At 40.8% G+C, this 16,960-nt stretch overlaps 1 protein-coding gene across 1 annotated transcript; it reads right to left on the bottom strand.

Annotated features, from left to right (window-relative positions):
* Positions 1-8,202: 8,202 nt before the first annotated feature.
* On the bottom strand, positions 8,203-15,411 carry LOC103534503 (interstitial collagenase). Its single transcript, XM_030454222.1, has 9 exons — positions 15,245-15,411; positions 14,834-14,982; positions 14,619-14,744; positions 13,796-13,957; positions 12,684-12,801; positions 10,661-10,794; positions 9,492-9,651; positions 8,521-8,621; positions 8,203-8,303 (listed from the first exon to the last, which is right to left on the bottom strand). The coding sequence occupies exons 1-9, from the start codon at positions 15,394-15,396 to the stop codon at positions 8,203-8,205; spliced, it is 1,203 nt and encodes a 400-aa protein (XP_030310082.1). The 5' UTR covers positions 15,397-15,411.
* Positions 15,412-16,960: the final 1,549 nt, after the last annotated feature.

Raw genomic sequence — 16,960 nt, 5'->3', positions numbered from 1 at the left:
GTATTTTAACCCAGAAAGGTCACTGCCTATCCTCATCACATCAGTAATACCCTGTGAAACTACAGAGGGCATCACAGGAACCATCAATCCTGCTGTATCATGGTGATCTTAGCACAATACCAGCAGGGATTCAGCTTTCCTAAGTTTGCACAACAAGGGTGTCTGCATCTGAGCTAACTGTCTAAGCTTGCATTGTATCAACAAAAAACTAATTAAAATGGTCACATGGTATCTAGGGTGTATTTCATCTGACCACATATAAGAAGTAAACTTTGGATGATTTGTACATCTCTCAGGAGCTCACCAAATGCTTTGACCAACACCATTGGCTGTGATGAGAGCCTAAGCCTGAGATCAGGCAAAAACACTTAGATTGCAATTAAGATTCATAACTTGTGCTTCTGAAACAGTTTAGTGAACCTGAAACATTGGCACAGGCTTGGTGGGGGACAGGTGGCTTCCAGATTGCTAGTTGGTGGCCAGCTGGAAACCTCCAAGCACTTTAATAGCAGTAGGTACAGGTTCAGGCAGGTGAGTTGAGCCATTATTTTGTAGGCTCAATCCTACTATAGACACAACAAAGCTTGAGTGAAAAGCACAGGACACTGGGAAATGGTTGAAACAATGTATTGGACCCTTGGCAAACCTCTAGCAAAGACTGCAACCCGTGAGTGCAGGATTGAGCCATCTGTACATAGGAGCCTAGAAACATTGTGGGGCTTTGGGAAGAGTTGGTCTCCCTGAAGTCCTGTTTGGCACCTGCATGGGTGATTTCAATACCCTACAGAACTTAAATGTACTGAATATGTTTAGGGAATTGGATTCCTGCCTGGGCAGATCAGTCTCAGTTAATAGCAATGAGGCTGTGACGGCTCACAGAAATAGTGACCAGGCACTAGGGAGTGGTATGGATTTCACTACTGCAGTTCAGTAATTAGCAAAAAGGATCACAAACTTATTTAAAAAGGAGTAACAAGAGGCAGTTGGGTGGACTGGGCTGGACACAACACCCAGATTACAAATTACCAAAAGTGGTGACACCCCCCCCCCAACGCAGTGGCTGCCAGCGTTAGGCATGGCCTCATCCTGCTCCTGTGGCTGGGATGGAGCAATCCCCCCACTCACACAGGCAAAGGAAATATTCACTCACATGAGAATGGGGAATATTTCTTACAAAGAAATCACCTCATTTTGAGCTCTCAGCCTTCCTGCTCAATGGAAATTCATAAAAAAGAACTTGATTTCCTCAAATTTTTAAATTATTGTTTTATAATAATTTATTTTTATTTTTTTTAAAATCATATAATCAGGTTAATTTTCAGATATAAAATTTATCTTTGAATAGTACTTAGACTAATTTTTACACCTGAATTTAAGAAACAACTCTGTTCTTTACTTACTTATAATAGTTTAGTAGGCTTCTAATACAGACAGCTAAGTAATTAAAAAAACCCATAACAGATATGTTCTTATAAGGTTCCATATTCTTTTCTGAAAATGGAATTAATTTCACTACATAAAACTAAAACCTTCCTCTGAAATATGTGAAATAATACAAATGTTGTGTGAGATAAATTTTATTATGTTCAGATGGCCTCTAATATTTTCATAAAAATCAGGAGCATTCTTTTAATTATTTTAATTTTTAAAGTAAAATTCCTCATTCTATAAGCCACTGAAATTAGGTAGGAATTCTACCTACTGGAGAAGTAAGCTCTTGAAAGACTCTTGAGCAAAGTGATTTATTTATCTGTTACATTATGAGGCAACCTATGGTGGTAAGGACTTGTTTCACTGATCCTGGGGCTCCTTCCTAATTTACATTTTCAAGCTTAAACCCAGTTCCTAAACTGAAAATCCAGCAGCTTTCCAGCCGTTCTTCTCCAAGTCTGTAGCATTCCATGGGGTTGTTGTGACCCAAGGGAAGGACCAAAAACTTGGGCTTGTTAAATCTCATACAATTGGCCTTAGACCACCAATCCAGCCTGTCCAGGTCCCTCTGTAGGGACAGACTACAAGCAGATCACCTTTTCCACCCAGTTTAGGGTAATCTGCAAAGTTACTGAGTGTGCACTCAGTCCCCCCATCCCTGATAAAGAACCCAAGGACTTGACCCTGGGGAACACCGCTTTTCACCAGACACCCCTTGGATTTAACTCCCCTCATCACAACTCTTTGGACCCAGCTGTCCAGCCATCTTTTTACCCAATGCAATGTGCACCCATGAAAGCCATGAGCAGCCATTTCCTCCAAGAGAATGATGTTGGAAACAATGTGAAAGGCTTTACTAAAGTCTAGGTAGACATCCACAGCCTTTCCCCCATTCACTAAACCTGTCATAGATGAGATCAGGTGAGTCAAGGAGGATCTGCCTTTTATAAACCCATGCTGACTGTTTTTCCTGTTGTGCCACATGTTGACATTCAAAATTATCTGCTCCATAACATTCCCTGGCTCTGAGGTCAGACTGACAGGCCTGTAGTTCCCTGGATCATCCTTCTGACCTTCTTGTAGGTGGGCATCACTGTTGCCAGTCTACAGTCAACTGAGACAAGCTCAGTAACCCAAGACTGCTGTTAAATGATAGCAAGTAACCTCAGTACCCTCAGTAACCTAGCAGGATCTATAGAATTGTGTGTGTCTACGTGGTGCAGCACGTTGCAAACCACTTACCCTTGGAGCATGGGGGCTCCATTCTGCTCCCCATCCCTGCCTTCCAGCTCAGGGGACTGGGTACCCAGAGAACAACTAGTCTTACTAATAAAGACTGAGGCAAAGAAGGCATTAAGTTCCTCAGATTTTCCTCATCCTTTGTCACTATCATAGAATCATAGAATACTTTGGGTTGAAAGAGATCTTGAAGATCATCTAATTCAAAGCCTCTGCCTGGGCAGTGACTCCTCCTGCCAGACCAGGTTGCTCAAGGCCCCATCCAACCTGGCCTTGAACACTTCCAGGAATGGGGCATCCACAGCTTCCCTGGGCAAGCTGTGCCAGTGTCTCACCACCCTTAAAAGAAAGAATTTATTAGTAATATCTAAATCTAATATCCTAATATCTAATTTAAATCCACCCTCTTTTGGCTTGAAACCATTACCTCTTGTCCTGTCACCCAAAGGACAGATCACCCATATAAAAAGTCCCTCTCTGGCCTTCTCATAGTCCCTCACCAGGTACTGGAAGACTGCTATAAGGTCAGATAAGTCAGATGTGTCTCGTGACTGATACAGGAGTGTTAAGAACATATCATGGCTTAAAACAGGAGGTTCTCCTGCCTTGCACTTTTCTGCGAAGGGTCTAGAGCCAAATTTTAGTGTGATCAAGAGAATACTGGCAAAGTGTGAGAGAGGGCATTTTGTTGTTTTTTGAGAAATTTGAAATAAGTTACTTACCAGTGCAGCCAGTGGCAGGACTAGAGATTCCTAGCCTCTAGCACTAACCATGGGAACTGTTTACATACTTAAAGAATCGTTGACTGGAAAACCTTAAACAGCATCAGGAAGAGGAAGCAGAAGCAGTGTCCTCTCTGCCTTGGGAATTTCCACAGTGTTGGGCTATGAAATCATGTCCTGTTTCACTGTCTGCACTGAGTTTTGCTGCGTGTTCTTCAGCACACCTCCTCCTCCATATGAGGGGAAGAGAGACCTCAGTCATGTGCTCTTCCCATGCTAAGGCAGCCATCACATTGCCAGCCTCTCCAAGCACTTGCCTTCAGACAAAAAAAACTTCAAAACTGAACAGAAGGAGACACAGCTGTATCAAAATGAAATAGAGAACCCTCAAAACGCAGGAGAATTTGTACTGAGTGCCAACCAGTGTCTACACAGTCCCTCACTTTGCTTGCAGGACCATGGTGCTGCACCTGTGCCTGACCAGCACAGTCTGTCCTGGCCTCTCACTGAACCCCATTTCCTGTGGTTTTCCAGGAACAGAAGCTCTGTCCTGTGTGCTGGGTTGTGTGGGAGGGACTCACTGGCCACCCTGAAGACCCCTGTGTTTGTGGTGCTGTGACTGGAGAGACCAGCATCTGGCCATGTCAGTGGGGTGCACATGATGTGTGTGAGCACTAACAAAGGTCCAGATGGATGAGCCAGTGAGTAGGGTCAGAGTCTGGTAGATGGGTGTCATAGTGGCCATAAGCCAGAGCTGGATACTGGAAGGACCAGGGTTCTGTGGATTGGCTACTGGAAGGACAGAAAGCCCAAACCAGCAGCTGGAGAGGCTACGGGATCTGAGCTTGGTGGAGAGATCTTTTTCTTTTTTTGTGTGTGTGAGGTAGCAGGGAACACCAGCACATCCCAGGGCAGATGCTGGACGATCCGAGTGTCTTTCTGTGTGTGTACTTGTGTGCATGTGTGCCTGAGCCTACTAGGAACACACTCTCAGCCTTGTTTCTGGCTGAATCTGGGCACAGGGAGCTGCAGCATCTTCATCTCTGTCAGGGTACCAAATTTGAACAACTCCTAACACATTGTTCCTGCCTGACATTTACCTGCCTGTGGTAAATAAATCTCCATTATAGCAATGGAAAGAAATAAACTTTGCCCTAACATACACCCATCTGTTCTTCAGAGACAGCTTTTGACTGGATCATGGGCATCAGTACCTTGCTCAGGTGACCCCAAAAGACTCTGCTAAACTCAGACTGGGTGCCTAAGGAGGAGAGGTTTGGCACTGCTGTTGAGAAAGGATGAACACTTTACAGGGTTTTTCCTTTGTACACCCAGGCAGCACTCTACACATCACTCCTCATTTTTTCTGTCTGCATAGGAATGTAAGCATTGCCAGAAGCCTACCCAGCATGTTTCTTCTCTTCAGCATTGACTGAAAAGGACATTTAGACAGAAGCATAAGAGGAGAAATATTTCCCCAGAAGAGTTTCCCAGCCCTGCACAATTTTCCATATCAGTGATTTCCATTTGCTTTGTATCTCACTAACCTAGGCCTTACGTTTGACTCTTCAGTTTTTTTCCCTTTTCCCCTAGTTACCTATAATTATATTTTTAAATGCTCTAATAGCTTTCATCCTTCTATCCCTAATGACAAACTTCCACTCATACCACTGACAAAATAATGAAAAAATAAGCTCAAAGTGTGAATCATAGTGAGGTTTCCCTAAATCAAAGTCTCTCACTACAGAATTGGTGTGGAAAAAGGAACTTTGTTTCTTAGTTCTGTAATTGTAATATTACGAAAATAAAAAGAGGTACTTCAGAATTCTAAGAATTGTTTACTGTTCTAATTCACCACAATAATGTTTAAAAATTGCTTTCTCAGTAGCAGGTGGCACGATCTTCATTCTTGCAGAAGTACTTCTAGGTCCATTCCGTGCTTTTATGCATATCCTAATCTCTTCCTGTGCTTCCAATCTGTTTTGAAGGAACAAAATAAAAATCTTTCTGCAAACCCAATCTGTTATCCTGAAACAAGCTTTTTCCCTTCAAGGATGAAACTTTTCAATGCAAAGACTGAAGTGTCGTAGATATAAATCATGTTGTTCTACAGCAATATTCAGCTGCTTGCCAGATATTCACATGAAGTTAGAGAATTAATCAGGATTTTTCTCTTTATGGGTCAACTATGTTTTAATACCTCGATGAAAAAGTCAAATGCCAAATCAGATGTTTTAAAGTTCACACAAGGTTAACGCCACCCAAGGTGAAACATTTCCTGTATAGAAATGATGTTGATTCTGCTCCAAGAGAATGATCAGTCATTCCATGTATGAACTGGAGTGCAATGTTAGGAGCACAAGGGTATGGTGTGCATCAAGCTGGAGTCCAAAGTCCACCACGATAACGCTCAGGAAGTTAGGTGCTGATTCAGTCCTAGTTATTCTATTGTAGAAGAGCAATTTGATGTGACAAGTCACAGACTGGGGCAGGGCTTGAGTTACACCTCAGTGACTTGCACAGTCTCAGATATGGTATCATCAGTGAAGAGAAAGGAAGGAGTGCCACTTTCCATGCCAAGCACCTGTTTCCTGAACACACAGAAAAATCATAGAACCATGGAATCACAAAATGGTTTTGGTTGGAAGGGACATTCATGAACATCTAGTGGCAATCCCCCTGCCATGGTCAGGGTCACCTTTTACTTGACCAGGTTATTCAAAACACCCAATCTGGCCTTGAACACTTCCAGGGAAGGAGCAGCCAAAATTTCCCTGGGCAAGCTGGGCACCCTCACACTAAAGCATTTGCTAATGTCTAACCTAAATCTCCCCTCTTCCAGCTTAAGTACATTACCCCTTGTCCTCTCAGTTACACACCTGTGTAAAAACCCCTACCCTTCAGATATTGGAAGGTTGCTATAAGTTCATCTTGGAACCTCCTTTTCTTCAGGCTGAATATCCCAATTCCTTTAGCCTGTCTTCATAGGGGAGGTGCTCCAGCCCTCTGATCATTTTAGTGGCTCTTGTCTGGACATGTTCCAGGAGCTCTGTATCCTTCTAATGCTGGGGACTCCCGAATTGGACACACTACTACAGGTGGGGTTTCATGACAGCAGAGTAGAGGGGGAGAATCATTTCCCTCAACCTGCTGACCACACTTCTTTTGATTCAGCCTAGGATAAAGTTTGCTTTCTGGGCTGCAAGAACACATTTATGGCTCATGTTGAGCTCCTAATCAGCCAACACCCTCAGGGCCTTCTCCTTGGGCCCATTCTCCACTGAACCTGTAGTTGCTTTAGAGCGCCCCAACACATGTGAGAGACCTTGCACTTGCCCCTATTGAACTTCATGAGCTTGGCATGGACCCACCTCTAAAGTCTGTCAGGGTCCCTTTGGGCAGCTTCCCTTCCTTCCAGTGTACTGACCACACCATTCATCTTGGTATCACCCACAGAGCTGCTGAGAGTGCACTCAATTACACTGTCCATGTCTCCAACAAAGCTTTTAAAGAGCACCAGTCCAAGTACCAGCTCTTGTGGAACAGCTCTTGTCTCTGGTCTCCCTTTGGACATTGACCACAACTCTTTGAATGTGTCCATCCAAACAATTCCTTATCCACTGAGTGGTCCACCCATTGAATCCCTATCTTTCCAATTAAACCACCAGGATGCTGTGTGGGACAGTGTCAAACACTTTGTGCTAGTTTAGGTAGATGACGACAGTTGCTCTCCCCTTGTCCACTGACACTGTGACCCCATCACAAAAGGCACCAAACCTGTCAGTCATGATTTGTTCTCAGTGAAGCCATCCTTGTTGCCACAAACGATGTCAACATTTTTCATCTGCCTTAGCAGAGACTTCAGGAGCTTCATGAACTTGCTCTGAAAGAGACAGCAAGAAGAGATTAATGTCTCTGCACCAATTTGCAAAATACATCTTCTTCTTCCTCTGAAGTCCTCACCATTTTGGAAATACTGGGATTGCTACAGGCTCCCAGCTGGACACACAGCAGCAATGCCAAAATATCCCATGAGAAGGGAGGAAACAGGAAGGGGCTGGTTGGAGACCAACCAGGTGGCAGTTCAGAGGCTGCCAGGGAATCATTTGGAAACAAAGCCTCCACCTGGGGAGCTTTTAAGGATTTAACTACTGTAGCAGTAAGCACTTGAAAGAGCTTGAGTAAAAAGCTTTATCCATTATATGATGTAGCTACCTGTGATAGCAGGAGACTGGTTTCAGTGTCCTCTGGGGTCCTTTCTAATCTACATTTCCAGGCTTACATGTAGTTCCTAAACCCCAAAATACGAGAAAAAAAAAATGCACTTACAAAGATATTTGCCCTGAGGGAAGTCTAAGTGTGGAAGGTTGGGAAAGGGGAACAGAAAGTGGAAGTGTGATTTGTAGGCTGATACCAATGAGCCCCAGCTGACCTAATCACTCATCATATTTTAACCAGGGGTTTTGTGGGTGACGAAGTTAGGACCCAGCTGGCTGCTCCCTTCTCTTTGGGAAAAAACTCAGACTTTTCATGCCAGAATATATTTTTTAGTGTTTGGAAGCTCATGAGTACTAGTGCAATTAAGATACCAAGGACACAATGATGTGACAAACATAATTTATTACAGAACTGCAATGTGGCAAATGAAATCATGATACATTCCATAAAAATATGTTTTTTACAATAAATAATTATTAAGGCTATACTGCCACATAAATTTGGCAGGCATCAATACCGATTTATTAGTCATGAAATGCTGAAAAATTCAGCACATAAAACCATACAGTGTGCATATAGAAAAACATTACAATTAACAATTAAACCAGCTGATGCTCTTCATTTGTCTGACAATCCGTTTGGTGCGAGGATCAAACTGGAACTGAGTTGTTCCATGGAAGAAGTAAACATAGCCTGGAAATAAAATGTAATCTAATTATATTTCATGAATTACTTATTTTCAGTTATTTGGAAAAAACCCAAAACAACCCAGCCTAAACACTCCATGTATACTTGTTATTTTTCATTCCCATCTCTTTAAGGTTAATAACAGATTTCTGAAAACAAATACTTCTATTTTCAAAAGCCCAAATATTCAAGTAAAGCCAGATCAAAGGTAAGTTTTGCTTACCATCTTTCTGAAAAGCAGCATCAACTCTGCCAATTTTTCCAAAGCTGGAGACTATTTTCCTGGGGTAACCATGATCCATGGATTTTTTGTTTTCATCATATCTTAACACAAGAAACATCATTACAATTTGTGAGAAGGGAGGAAGTCCAAAGCATATCCATACACATACACAACTGTACTGTAACTAAGGTGCTTTATAAAGATTAGCTAAAGTAACTCTTTTATTCTTCCTACTATGTGTTAAGGATTCTCACATTATGAGTTTCTTTAGATTAGAAAATCCTGCCTTTGGTAAAGTCTGCAACAAGGCTCTCAAGGACCTGGGGAATGCAGCCCAAGAATATATTAATCCATTTCTGGCCTGTCCAGAGCCTTGGCCATCCCCTGCACATAAAATGAGCTTATATTTTGAAGCACTGCATATCCGCTTCATTATAAGAGCAAAACATAAAAATTAGAAGACAATAGAACAGTCCTGAAACATACCTGTACTAGTGTCAACCATGTATTTCTGAAATTTGTCATGAGTTGTTGAGTTATAAATACAACCAGCTCTACAATTGGAGAATATTTATAGGTTGTCCATGGAGAAATTAAATTACAACACCTTTTATTAGCATTTCATTTTCTTTGAAATGTGAAAAGTGGACACTATCAAAACACTGCACAGAAAAGCATCACTGTGGTGGAACAAATGTGAATGATCACTCTTTCATTGGCCAGATATTCCATTCAGTTGCAGGTTACTGCATATATTAGAAATATAATGAATGGCAAAAAAAAAAAAAAAAAATCCTATAGCAAACTAACTTTCCTAGCAAATGCTTAAATTTTTAAAATTCCAAAGGATCCTGTTTAAATTTCTAGAATGTACCTGGTATAAACACCATTGCACTTGTATATAATAGTAATGCATAAATCCTAAGGGCAAGTGAAAATATGTTGTCTGGTAAATGATAATTAAATCTTACCTCCAGTATCTGTCTGCTACAAAGAAGTAAGTTTTTCCTGTGGTTTCATCACTGTAAGCTGCATTAACTCTTTTAACAGTCTTTGGGAATCCCAAATGATGAATTGGTTTAGGATAGCCAGGAGCAACATCATATCCTCTGATAACCCAATATTTACTCTCTGAAAAATATAAGCACATTTCATTTGTATTTGCTAGTTGTTAACAGCATCGTGTTTTAGATGGGTAACAAACATTAGAAAATGGATCTAATTCTTATGCTGGGACTATATTATGAATACAATAATTCAAGATTGTGGAACTGGGGGCTTTTTTGGTTTTTTTTTTGATAAGTAAAACACTAGAACTATATTTCACCAGATATATTTCAAATGAATATTTTTCTGGGTAATAATTTGGGGGAAAATGGAGGCTGATGTGATAATCTTATGACATTGGGTTGGCATATTGAGTTTATCAAAAATTTTATCAAAAGTAATTATAAAAAATTATCATATGCTATATGATTGTGGAACCATAAAATGTCTTGAAAACTAGAAAATGTGCATTAAATTAGACAATTAAGAAGGACATCTGTATAATCAAAATGCTTTGGTAATGTTAGATGCAATGAGTATATTCATGTAAAGTAATATATAATGTACTGTAATATGTGCATAATGAAGTTATTTGAGAAATTTAAAGTGTATTTGAGACTTTAAAGAAAAGGACATTTTTTTTTTCAGTGAACAGTTCTCTCACAGTACACTTTTCCACCAGCATTTGTTTTGGGTTTGTTTGGTCTTTTCCAAAATATACAAAATACCAATAAGCATATTGATAACAGTAGTGCAGAAATACCCCTATTTGCCTGCTGAATTCAGAAAAAACCCTTCTGTGTGGAGCAAAATGCTGTTCTAGGAGAACTAGGCTTGGAGAAGCTATTTGCACATCTTGCTCTTGAGAGCATTAATTATAACAGAGGGGCAATTTTTCAAGATTATGACATCTGGAGGTTCTTTACAGTACTATACTTCTCTAATTCTCTGCTGTAATTATTTGCAGGTTTGTTAATTCTCTGTTTCACTGATCTTCCTTAAAAATCACTTTGTCTTCTGTGATTGCATAGTTTGCAAAGGAGCAGGTAGTAAGAACTGGTCAGAAAATGAAGAGAATTTCAGATTGCATTACCTTTAAAAACTAAAACTTCATCCCTCTCAACGTTTTCATAAGCAGCTTGAATTCCCGATGGTAATTTTGACCAGAAGAGTGAGATAAAATTGAGCTCTGTCTCTGTCCTCGCAGGGTGTTTGCGCAGCATATATCTGGTTTAAACAAAATTTTTATATTAAAATAATTCCACTCCTAACATAGGTGCAAAGCAATTATTATAGCTCCTAGAATATAATGGGGGGATGGGGTGGGGGAGTAGAGTGAGTGTAGTGTGAGTGTGATGTATAGGAAACCTGGAGAGAGATTGCACTCTGAACTTCAGTGAAGCGGGAAGGAGGAGCCCTTCTTGCTCCTAGGGCTGATCCTGAGGCCTCGGGGCTTAGCCCATTCCTGGACGATGTCCTAGGGCTGTTCCTGTGGCCTCGGGATCTACCCCTTCTTGCCTGCTCCTGGGGCTCCTCGAGCTGTGGGCTTCTCCATGCTCACTGAAGAGTGAGAGCTCTCTCTGTGGGTGTCAGCTGCTCTCTTATTGGCCCCCTGTTCCTGCACATGCTCAGGAGGGAGGCCAGACACAGGTGAACCCACACCCACTCATCAATAACTCAGGGCACCTGGTCCTGTCTCACTACATTTCCCCCCTTTTTTTTTTTTTTTTTTTTTTTTTCACAGACATTTACATAGACATTTACATATTTACATAGCACGATTTTTTATACACAAGAATACACTTACAGGATTTTTCTTCGGGCCCCGCAGGACACTCAGCTAAGAGCATCGAGGAGGCGCCGAGAGGTTAGAGGATTTTTACACAAAAATATAACTTACATATAACATATAACTTATTTTACATATATTTTTAGGGAGAATTCTCAACCCTTACACGTATTTTGGGGAGAATTCTCAACCTTCTTTCTTTCAACCTTCTTTCTTTAAGGGGAATTAAGCATACCCACATATTCGCTCGATGTCAGCCCCTTTCTGGCAAAGTCTCTGCAAGTTGTCTGAGCACTCTTCACAAAGTCTCAGCAAATTGTCCCAGGCACTTGCCCTCTATTCCGGGGTTTCTTTCCTCATGGGCCTCGGGATTTAACCCTTCCTCATGGGATTTCCCTCTACTCAAGGGCTTAGCCTAGGCATATTTCACAAAGTCTCTGCAAGTTGCACCAGGCACTTTTCACAGAGTCTCTGCAAGTTGTTCTTCTAGTTATTATTCTCCCTCCTGTATCTGCTCTTCTGGCTTGGTTTCCCTCTGTTCCGGGGTTTCTTTCCTCATGGGCCTCGGGATTTAACCCTTCCTCATGGGATTTTCCCCTCTGCTCTGGGGTTTCCTGTCCAGAGAGCTTGTTGATCATACCTTACAGGGAGAATGTTCTTGCAGTTTCTGTGCCAGCTAGGTTTTCTGCAGGCTGCCCGCATTCTCCACCAGATGTAGCGGGAGGAGAGCGAGGTTAGCCTGCTGCTAAGAACACAACCAGCCAGACCCAAGCTCACTCTAGAGCTAGCTTGGAGAGTGGCTGGTTGTGTTCTTAGCAGCAGGCTAACCTCGCTCTCCTCCCGCTACACTTCAGCACCCCAGTTACATGCCAAAAATCACAAGATGAATGTAAGCCCCTCTACATGAAAGGCAGGAGAAGAATTGACTTCAGTAACCACCTAACAGCCATTACAGTGCTTTCAGTTCTGCCCTGAGGAGTAGCAGAAAGGTTACAGTGTGGGACGGTGAGACCCATGAACACATTGCTGAGGGATAAAAGAGGGTCCTTGCTTTGCTATTCTTGAATAGAATTCAGAGACAGGTCTGTCACAGCATGTCATCAGAACAGTTGGGAAACAACCTACTAACCCTCATCTCCATCACTGCTCTTGTGGACTAGGGATTTAGGGATTCACAATTTGAGAACTCTTGCTTGTGTAAATACACATTGGTTTTCTAGTGTTTTCCTTTATACTACTTTCCACGAGGACAGTTTTCCCTCATGAACTGGAGATATTTTTTTAAACTCCTGAATATCTGAAAGAGATAATATGGTTATTGTGTTACCTGCCCTTGAAGAAGATTATTTCTCCACGTAAGGAAGTTATGGCATCAAAAGTCAAATTTGGGTCACAAGCTTGTGGAGTTACAGGTCCTGTTGGCTGCACAGCAGTATTAGACTGCCCTGTAGGAAGAATATTCCATCTTTTAGTACAGGCAAAGAGAATCATAGAATCATAGAGTGTTTGGGTTAGAAGGGACTCTAAAGATCATCGAGTTCCAACCCCTCTGCATGGGCAGGGACACTTCCCACTAGATCAGGTTGCTCAAGGCCCTATCCAGCCTGGCCTTGAACACTTCCAGAGAGGGGGCAGCCACAACTTCCTTGTTCCAGTGTCTCATCATCCTCATATTGAAGAATTCCTAACCTAAATCTCTTCCAGCTTAAATACATTTCCCCTTGTCCTCTCACTACACACCTTTGTAAAAAGCCCTACCCCAGCTTTCTTGTAGGCCCCCTTCAGATATTGGAAGGTTGCTATAAGGTCATCTTGAAAACTCCTTTTCTCCAGGCTGAACAACCCCAGCTCCTTTAGCCTGTCTTCAAAGGGGAGGTGCTCCAGCCCTCTGATCATTTTAGTGGCTCTCCTCTGGACATGTTCCAGGAACTCCATGTCCTTTTTATGCTGGGGACTCCAGATCTGGACACAGTACTACAGGTGGGGTCTCACAAGAGCTGAGTAGAGAGGGAGAATCACCTCCCTCGACCTGCTGACCACACTTCTTTTGATTCAGCCCAGGACATGGTTGGCTTTCTGGGCTGCAAGAGCACATTGATGGCTCACGTTGAGCTTCTGGTCCACCAGAAAATATAAAGACAGTGTTCAGAGGTCTCTGAGAACATTTCTTTACAGATAATTAGAAAGTATATGGTTTTAAACTGAGGGTTGATTACTAAAAGCAGTATTTTAATGTCAATAAAAATAGCTGTGTTCATCTTTTCCAAAAGGATTTTTTAAAGAACTCAGCTACCTTCCAGGAATTTTTGCTCTTGTTATCCATTCTTCAGCAACAGTTAAACTTCTTTTTTTGGGGGGATAAGCATATTTTAAATATATTCTTATTACTGTTTACCAACCTGCCAAATAGAATTATTAAATAAAAATAGTTTTCCTTACCATAGATGGCTTGAATGCCATCAATGTCATCCTGAGGAAGGAGGAATTCATTAGGGTCTGTGTAGGAGTAAGCTGGGTACATCAGTGCTCCAGGATCACTTGAATGAGACAGACCCAATGAATGGCCAAGCTCATGGGCCACAACAATGAACAAATTGTAGCCTGAAGGATATGAAACAGGGTAAAATCTTAGTATTCAGTATAGTTGGATAAATGGCAAACACTTATGCATTATCCCAAAATAGGTACAAGAGAGGCTGTAAGTCATTCTATTAACATTAGAGATCAAAAATATTGAAACAGGAGAGCTATACGAGCACTTAAAGACTGTCATGCCTTACTTATGGTCTCTTTGTCCCTTCTCTAGTGTCCTAGAAACACAAAACCCGTTTCTTCTGCTCTCACATAAACTGTGCAGATCAAGGATCCTGCCAGTGATGAGCAGAGATTTGGTGATCCAACAGAAAATAGTTGAATACCTGGTTAGCATCAGAAACTTAACTGCTAGGGTAAGCAAGGAAAAAGATTTAAATTAAGAAGTTTACAACCATGTCTTCTTGTATCTGAGTTTTGGGTTTCATCTGAACAAATAAAAAACCTTTCTAAGTGCTGACTTATTTGCTATTTTTAACCACTGTGACCTAAAAATGCCTTTTCTGTGAAATATTTGCTACAAAGGGCAAAAAAGAGCAAAGCAATTTAAAAGGATAAGTTTTGCCACTTTGGCTTACTTTTTTTGTCTGCAACTATGCCCATGAACCAACACCTGAGCTAAGGTTGTACAGGGTAAAACTATAAATTAATCCAGTTACAAAGTCCTTACCTCTTTCATATTTTGTCCAGGCTTCCTCCTCATCAAGATGCACATCTCCACCAATACCTTCACCAGGCTGGAAAGCATGAGCCAGCTGTCCATTGGGGCCATCGAAAGGAGAGTTGTCCCGATGGTCTAAAATGAAGAGGAAAAGAATCAGCAAGAATCCAAAATTATTCTATAATTGTAGATGGTTGTTTATTACATAAATATATTAATGTTACCTCTATAAGCAAAAGAGATCACGATATCTGCATCTTTGTCCTCAACCTTTCTGAAGGTCAACGGTGTCACATTGCTCCAGATGCTCAGAGCTTTCTGGATTGCTTCATCTACATCAGCCTGTCTCATCTTTGGGGTATAATTCAAAATCCTTCAAGGCAAAACCAGTACAGTATAGATTTTTAAGAATACATCATTTTAGCTGTGATATAATAGCTTGTGCAAAAATCACAAATCTTAGACAACTTTTATGAATGAAAATTAATAATGGCTTCATTTTATATACCACCTGTCTTCTTCCAGAAATCAGTTAAAAGCTCTGGATTTCTGTACATTTCATAATGTACTTCAGATTCCCCCCTAACTCAGGATGCCACATTTACAATCTTTTGAACCAGGTTAGGGAACGTTACCTGTATGTCAGATTATTTTTTTTCCATTTGGGATTCCCTGCTGTGAACACATATTGTCCTATGTCAGGTACACCACATCTGGGTTTTTTCATCATCTCCAAAGTGTGAAGATCAGGTTTCCCTGTCACTTGCAGTCCAAAGAATTCCTGCATTTCCTTGAGCTCTGCAGCAAAGACATTTTCACCCCTGTTTCTTAGATGAGGCTTCTTATCCCTTTCAAGACTGTAGAAATTCTGTAGATAAGTCTGAACCAGAATTTAAAAAGAGCATTGTAACATGGCAGTACAGTCTTCACTCACACTTAAATTTTTAAAATTATCCTGAACTATTTCTGTATCTCTATATCCTTTGTTTACCAAGAGCAAGACCCTTTTTTTTTTTTTTTTCTCCAGGAACTCGTGTGGAGAATCAGATGTAAGAGTTTTCCTATAGTGATCTGAATTGTTTAATGGGATATATGAAGATATGTCTTTGAAATCTAATATTTGCTATCAGTAATTAATTCCACATTATCTGTGGTATCTGATTACTCTAACAGCCCAATTTAATGGAAAATGGAAACAGGAGTTTGGCAGTGAGACTCCACACAGCCAGGACTCCCAGTGATGCAGGTGACTACTCCTAGAGAGTCACCACTTGGGGAATCACCCCATTTATATTTAGGTACAAAATATGATACTAGGAACTCAGGTCTTTGTACCAAATTTCAGCAGTTCTGTCTCCAATAATTAGCGTTGTGTCTATGTAAAGGCTCTATTTCTTATAGATGTCCCATCTTTTAAAGTATTCCTTAAAAGATCTGTTCAGCAAAACACTGAAGTACATTCCTGATTCAAAGACATTTCCTCACTTTTGTTACTGAGACCAATCATGTCACAAAGCACATACTGAAAAGTAAATTGTTGTGGAGTTTGGCTGCTTCTGCACAGCCACAGAGCCTTGCTGCTAGAACTGATGCTCTGGTAGCTTCACTATTGGTTTACTGACAACATCAAAAGTGATGTTATGCAATATTCAGATTTCTTTTGGGTAAATAAGTTCTACATAATTTTCAAATGTTTTCTAGACTGACAGCAAAAGTTTTCTATTGAAATCTCTGCAAAACAGTACATCTTTAATTAATAGTACATCTGTATAATTATCTCTCAGGCTGCCTTATGTTCCACTTAGAAATGCACAAAAGTTTTTACCTCTACAAGCTGTAGGTTTTTTCCTTCATCTTCTGTTTCTGAAGCCAAAGGAAAAGCAGAGGAGATGGTCACATATAGCAACAGGAGAAGCGAAAAAGTCTTCATCCTTGTCCAAGGTTCTCTGCCTCAGTTTCACTTCTGAGCTATGGGACATGATTCTCAGCTGTGTTTATGTAGCTCATTTGTAGCTCGGTGCCCCTCTGATTCATGCTGTGTAATATCCTCTGATTAGCAAAAATGACACATAACAGTTTCATCCTCAGGTGGTGATGCAATGTGTTTAACTAATATTATTGTCCTTACTATGCCTGAACCTTCTGGTTTTGGGCAATTTTTTAGTATTTTTCATAAATAAGGAAATGTTTTTCAGGCAAAATTTCATAGGTTTTTTCTTTTTGGAATTTAGGTTATGATCCTTACAAATGGAGTAACAATAAGAAATTGTAGCAAAAACATAACATTGCATTATAGTGAATAACACTACACTATACATATGATACACAAGTTTTAATATGTCACAAAACAC

Source organism: Calypte anna, chromosome 1 (genome assembly GCF_003957555.1).
Source record: "Calypte anna isolate BGI_N300 chromosome 1, bCalAnn1_v1.p, whole genome shotgun sequence".
Lineage (NCBI taxonomy): Eukaryota > Metazoa > Chordata > Aves > Apodiformes > Trochilidae > Calypte > Calypte anna.
The sequence above is the reverse complement of the archived record's forward strand: the minus strand, read 5'-3'. Positions and strand labels throughout refer to the sequence as shown.

Excerpts from the sequence above, each read along its gene's own strand:
- LOC103534503 (XM_030454222.1), bottom strand. The coding sequence starts at position 15,396 with ATGCAGGAATTCTTTGGACTGCAAGTGACAGGGAAACCTGATCTTCAC. Across the intron at positions 13,958-14,618 it reads CTGGACAAAATATGAAAGAG|GCTACAATTTGTTCATTGTT; the intron begins GTAAGGACTTTG and ends CATATCCTTCAG. Across the intron at positions 12,802-13,795 it reads TGGCATTCAAGCCATCTATG|GGCAGTCTAATACTGCTGTG; the intron begins GTAAGGAAAACT and ends TTCTTCCTACAG.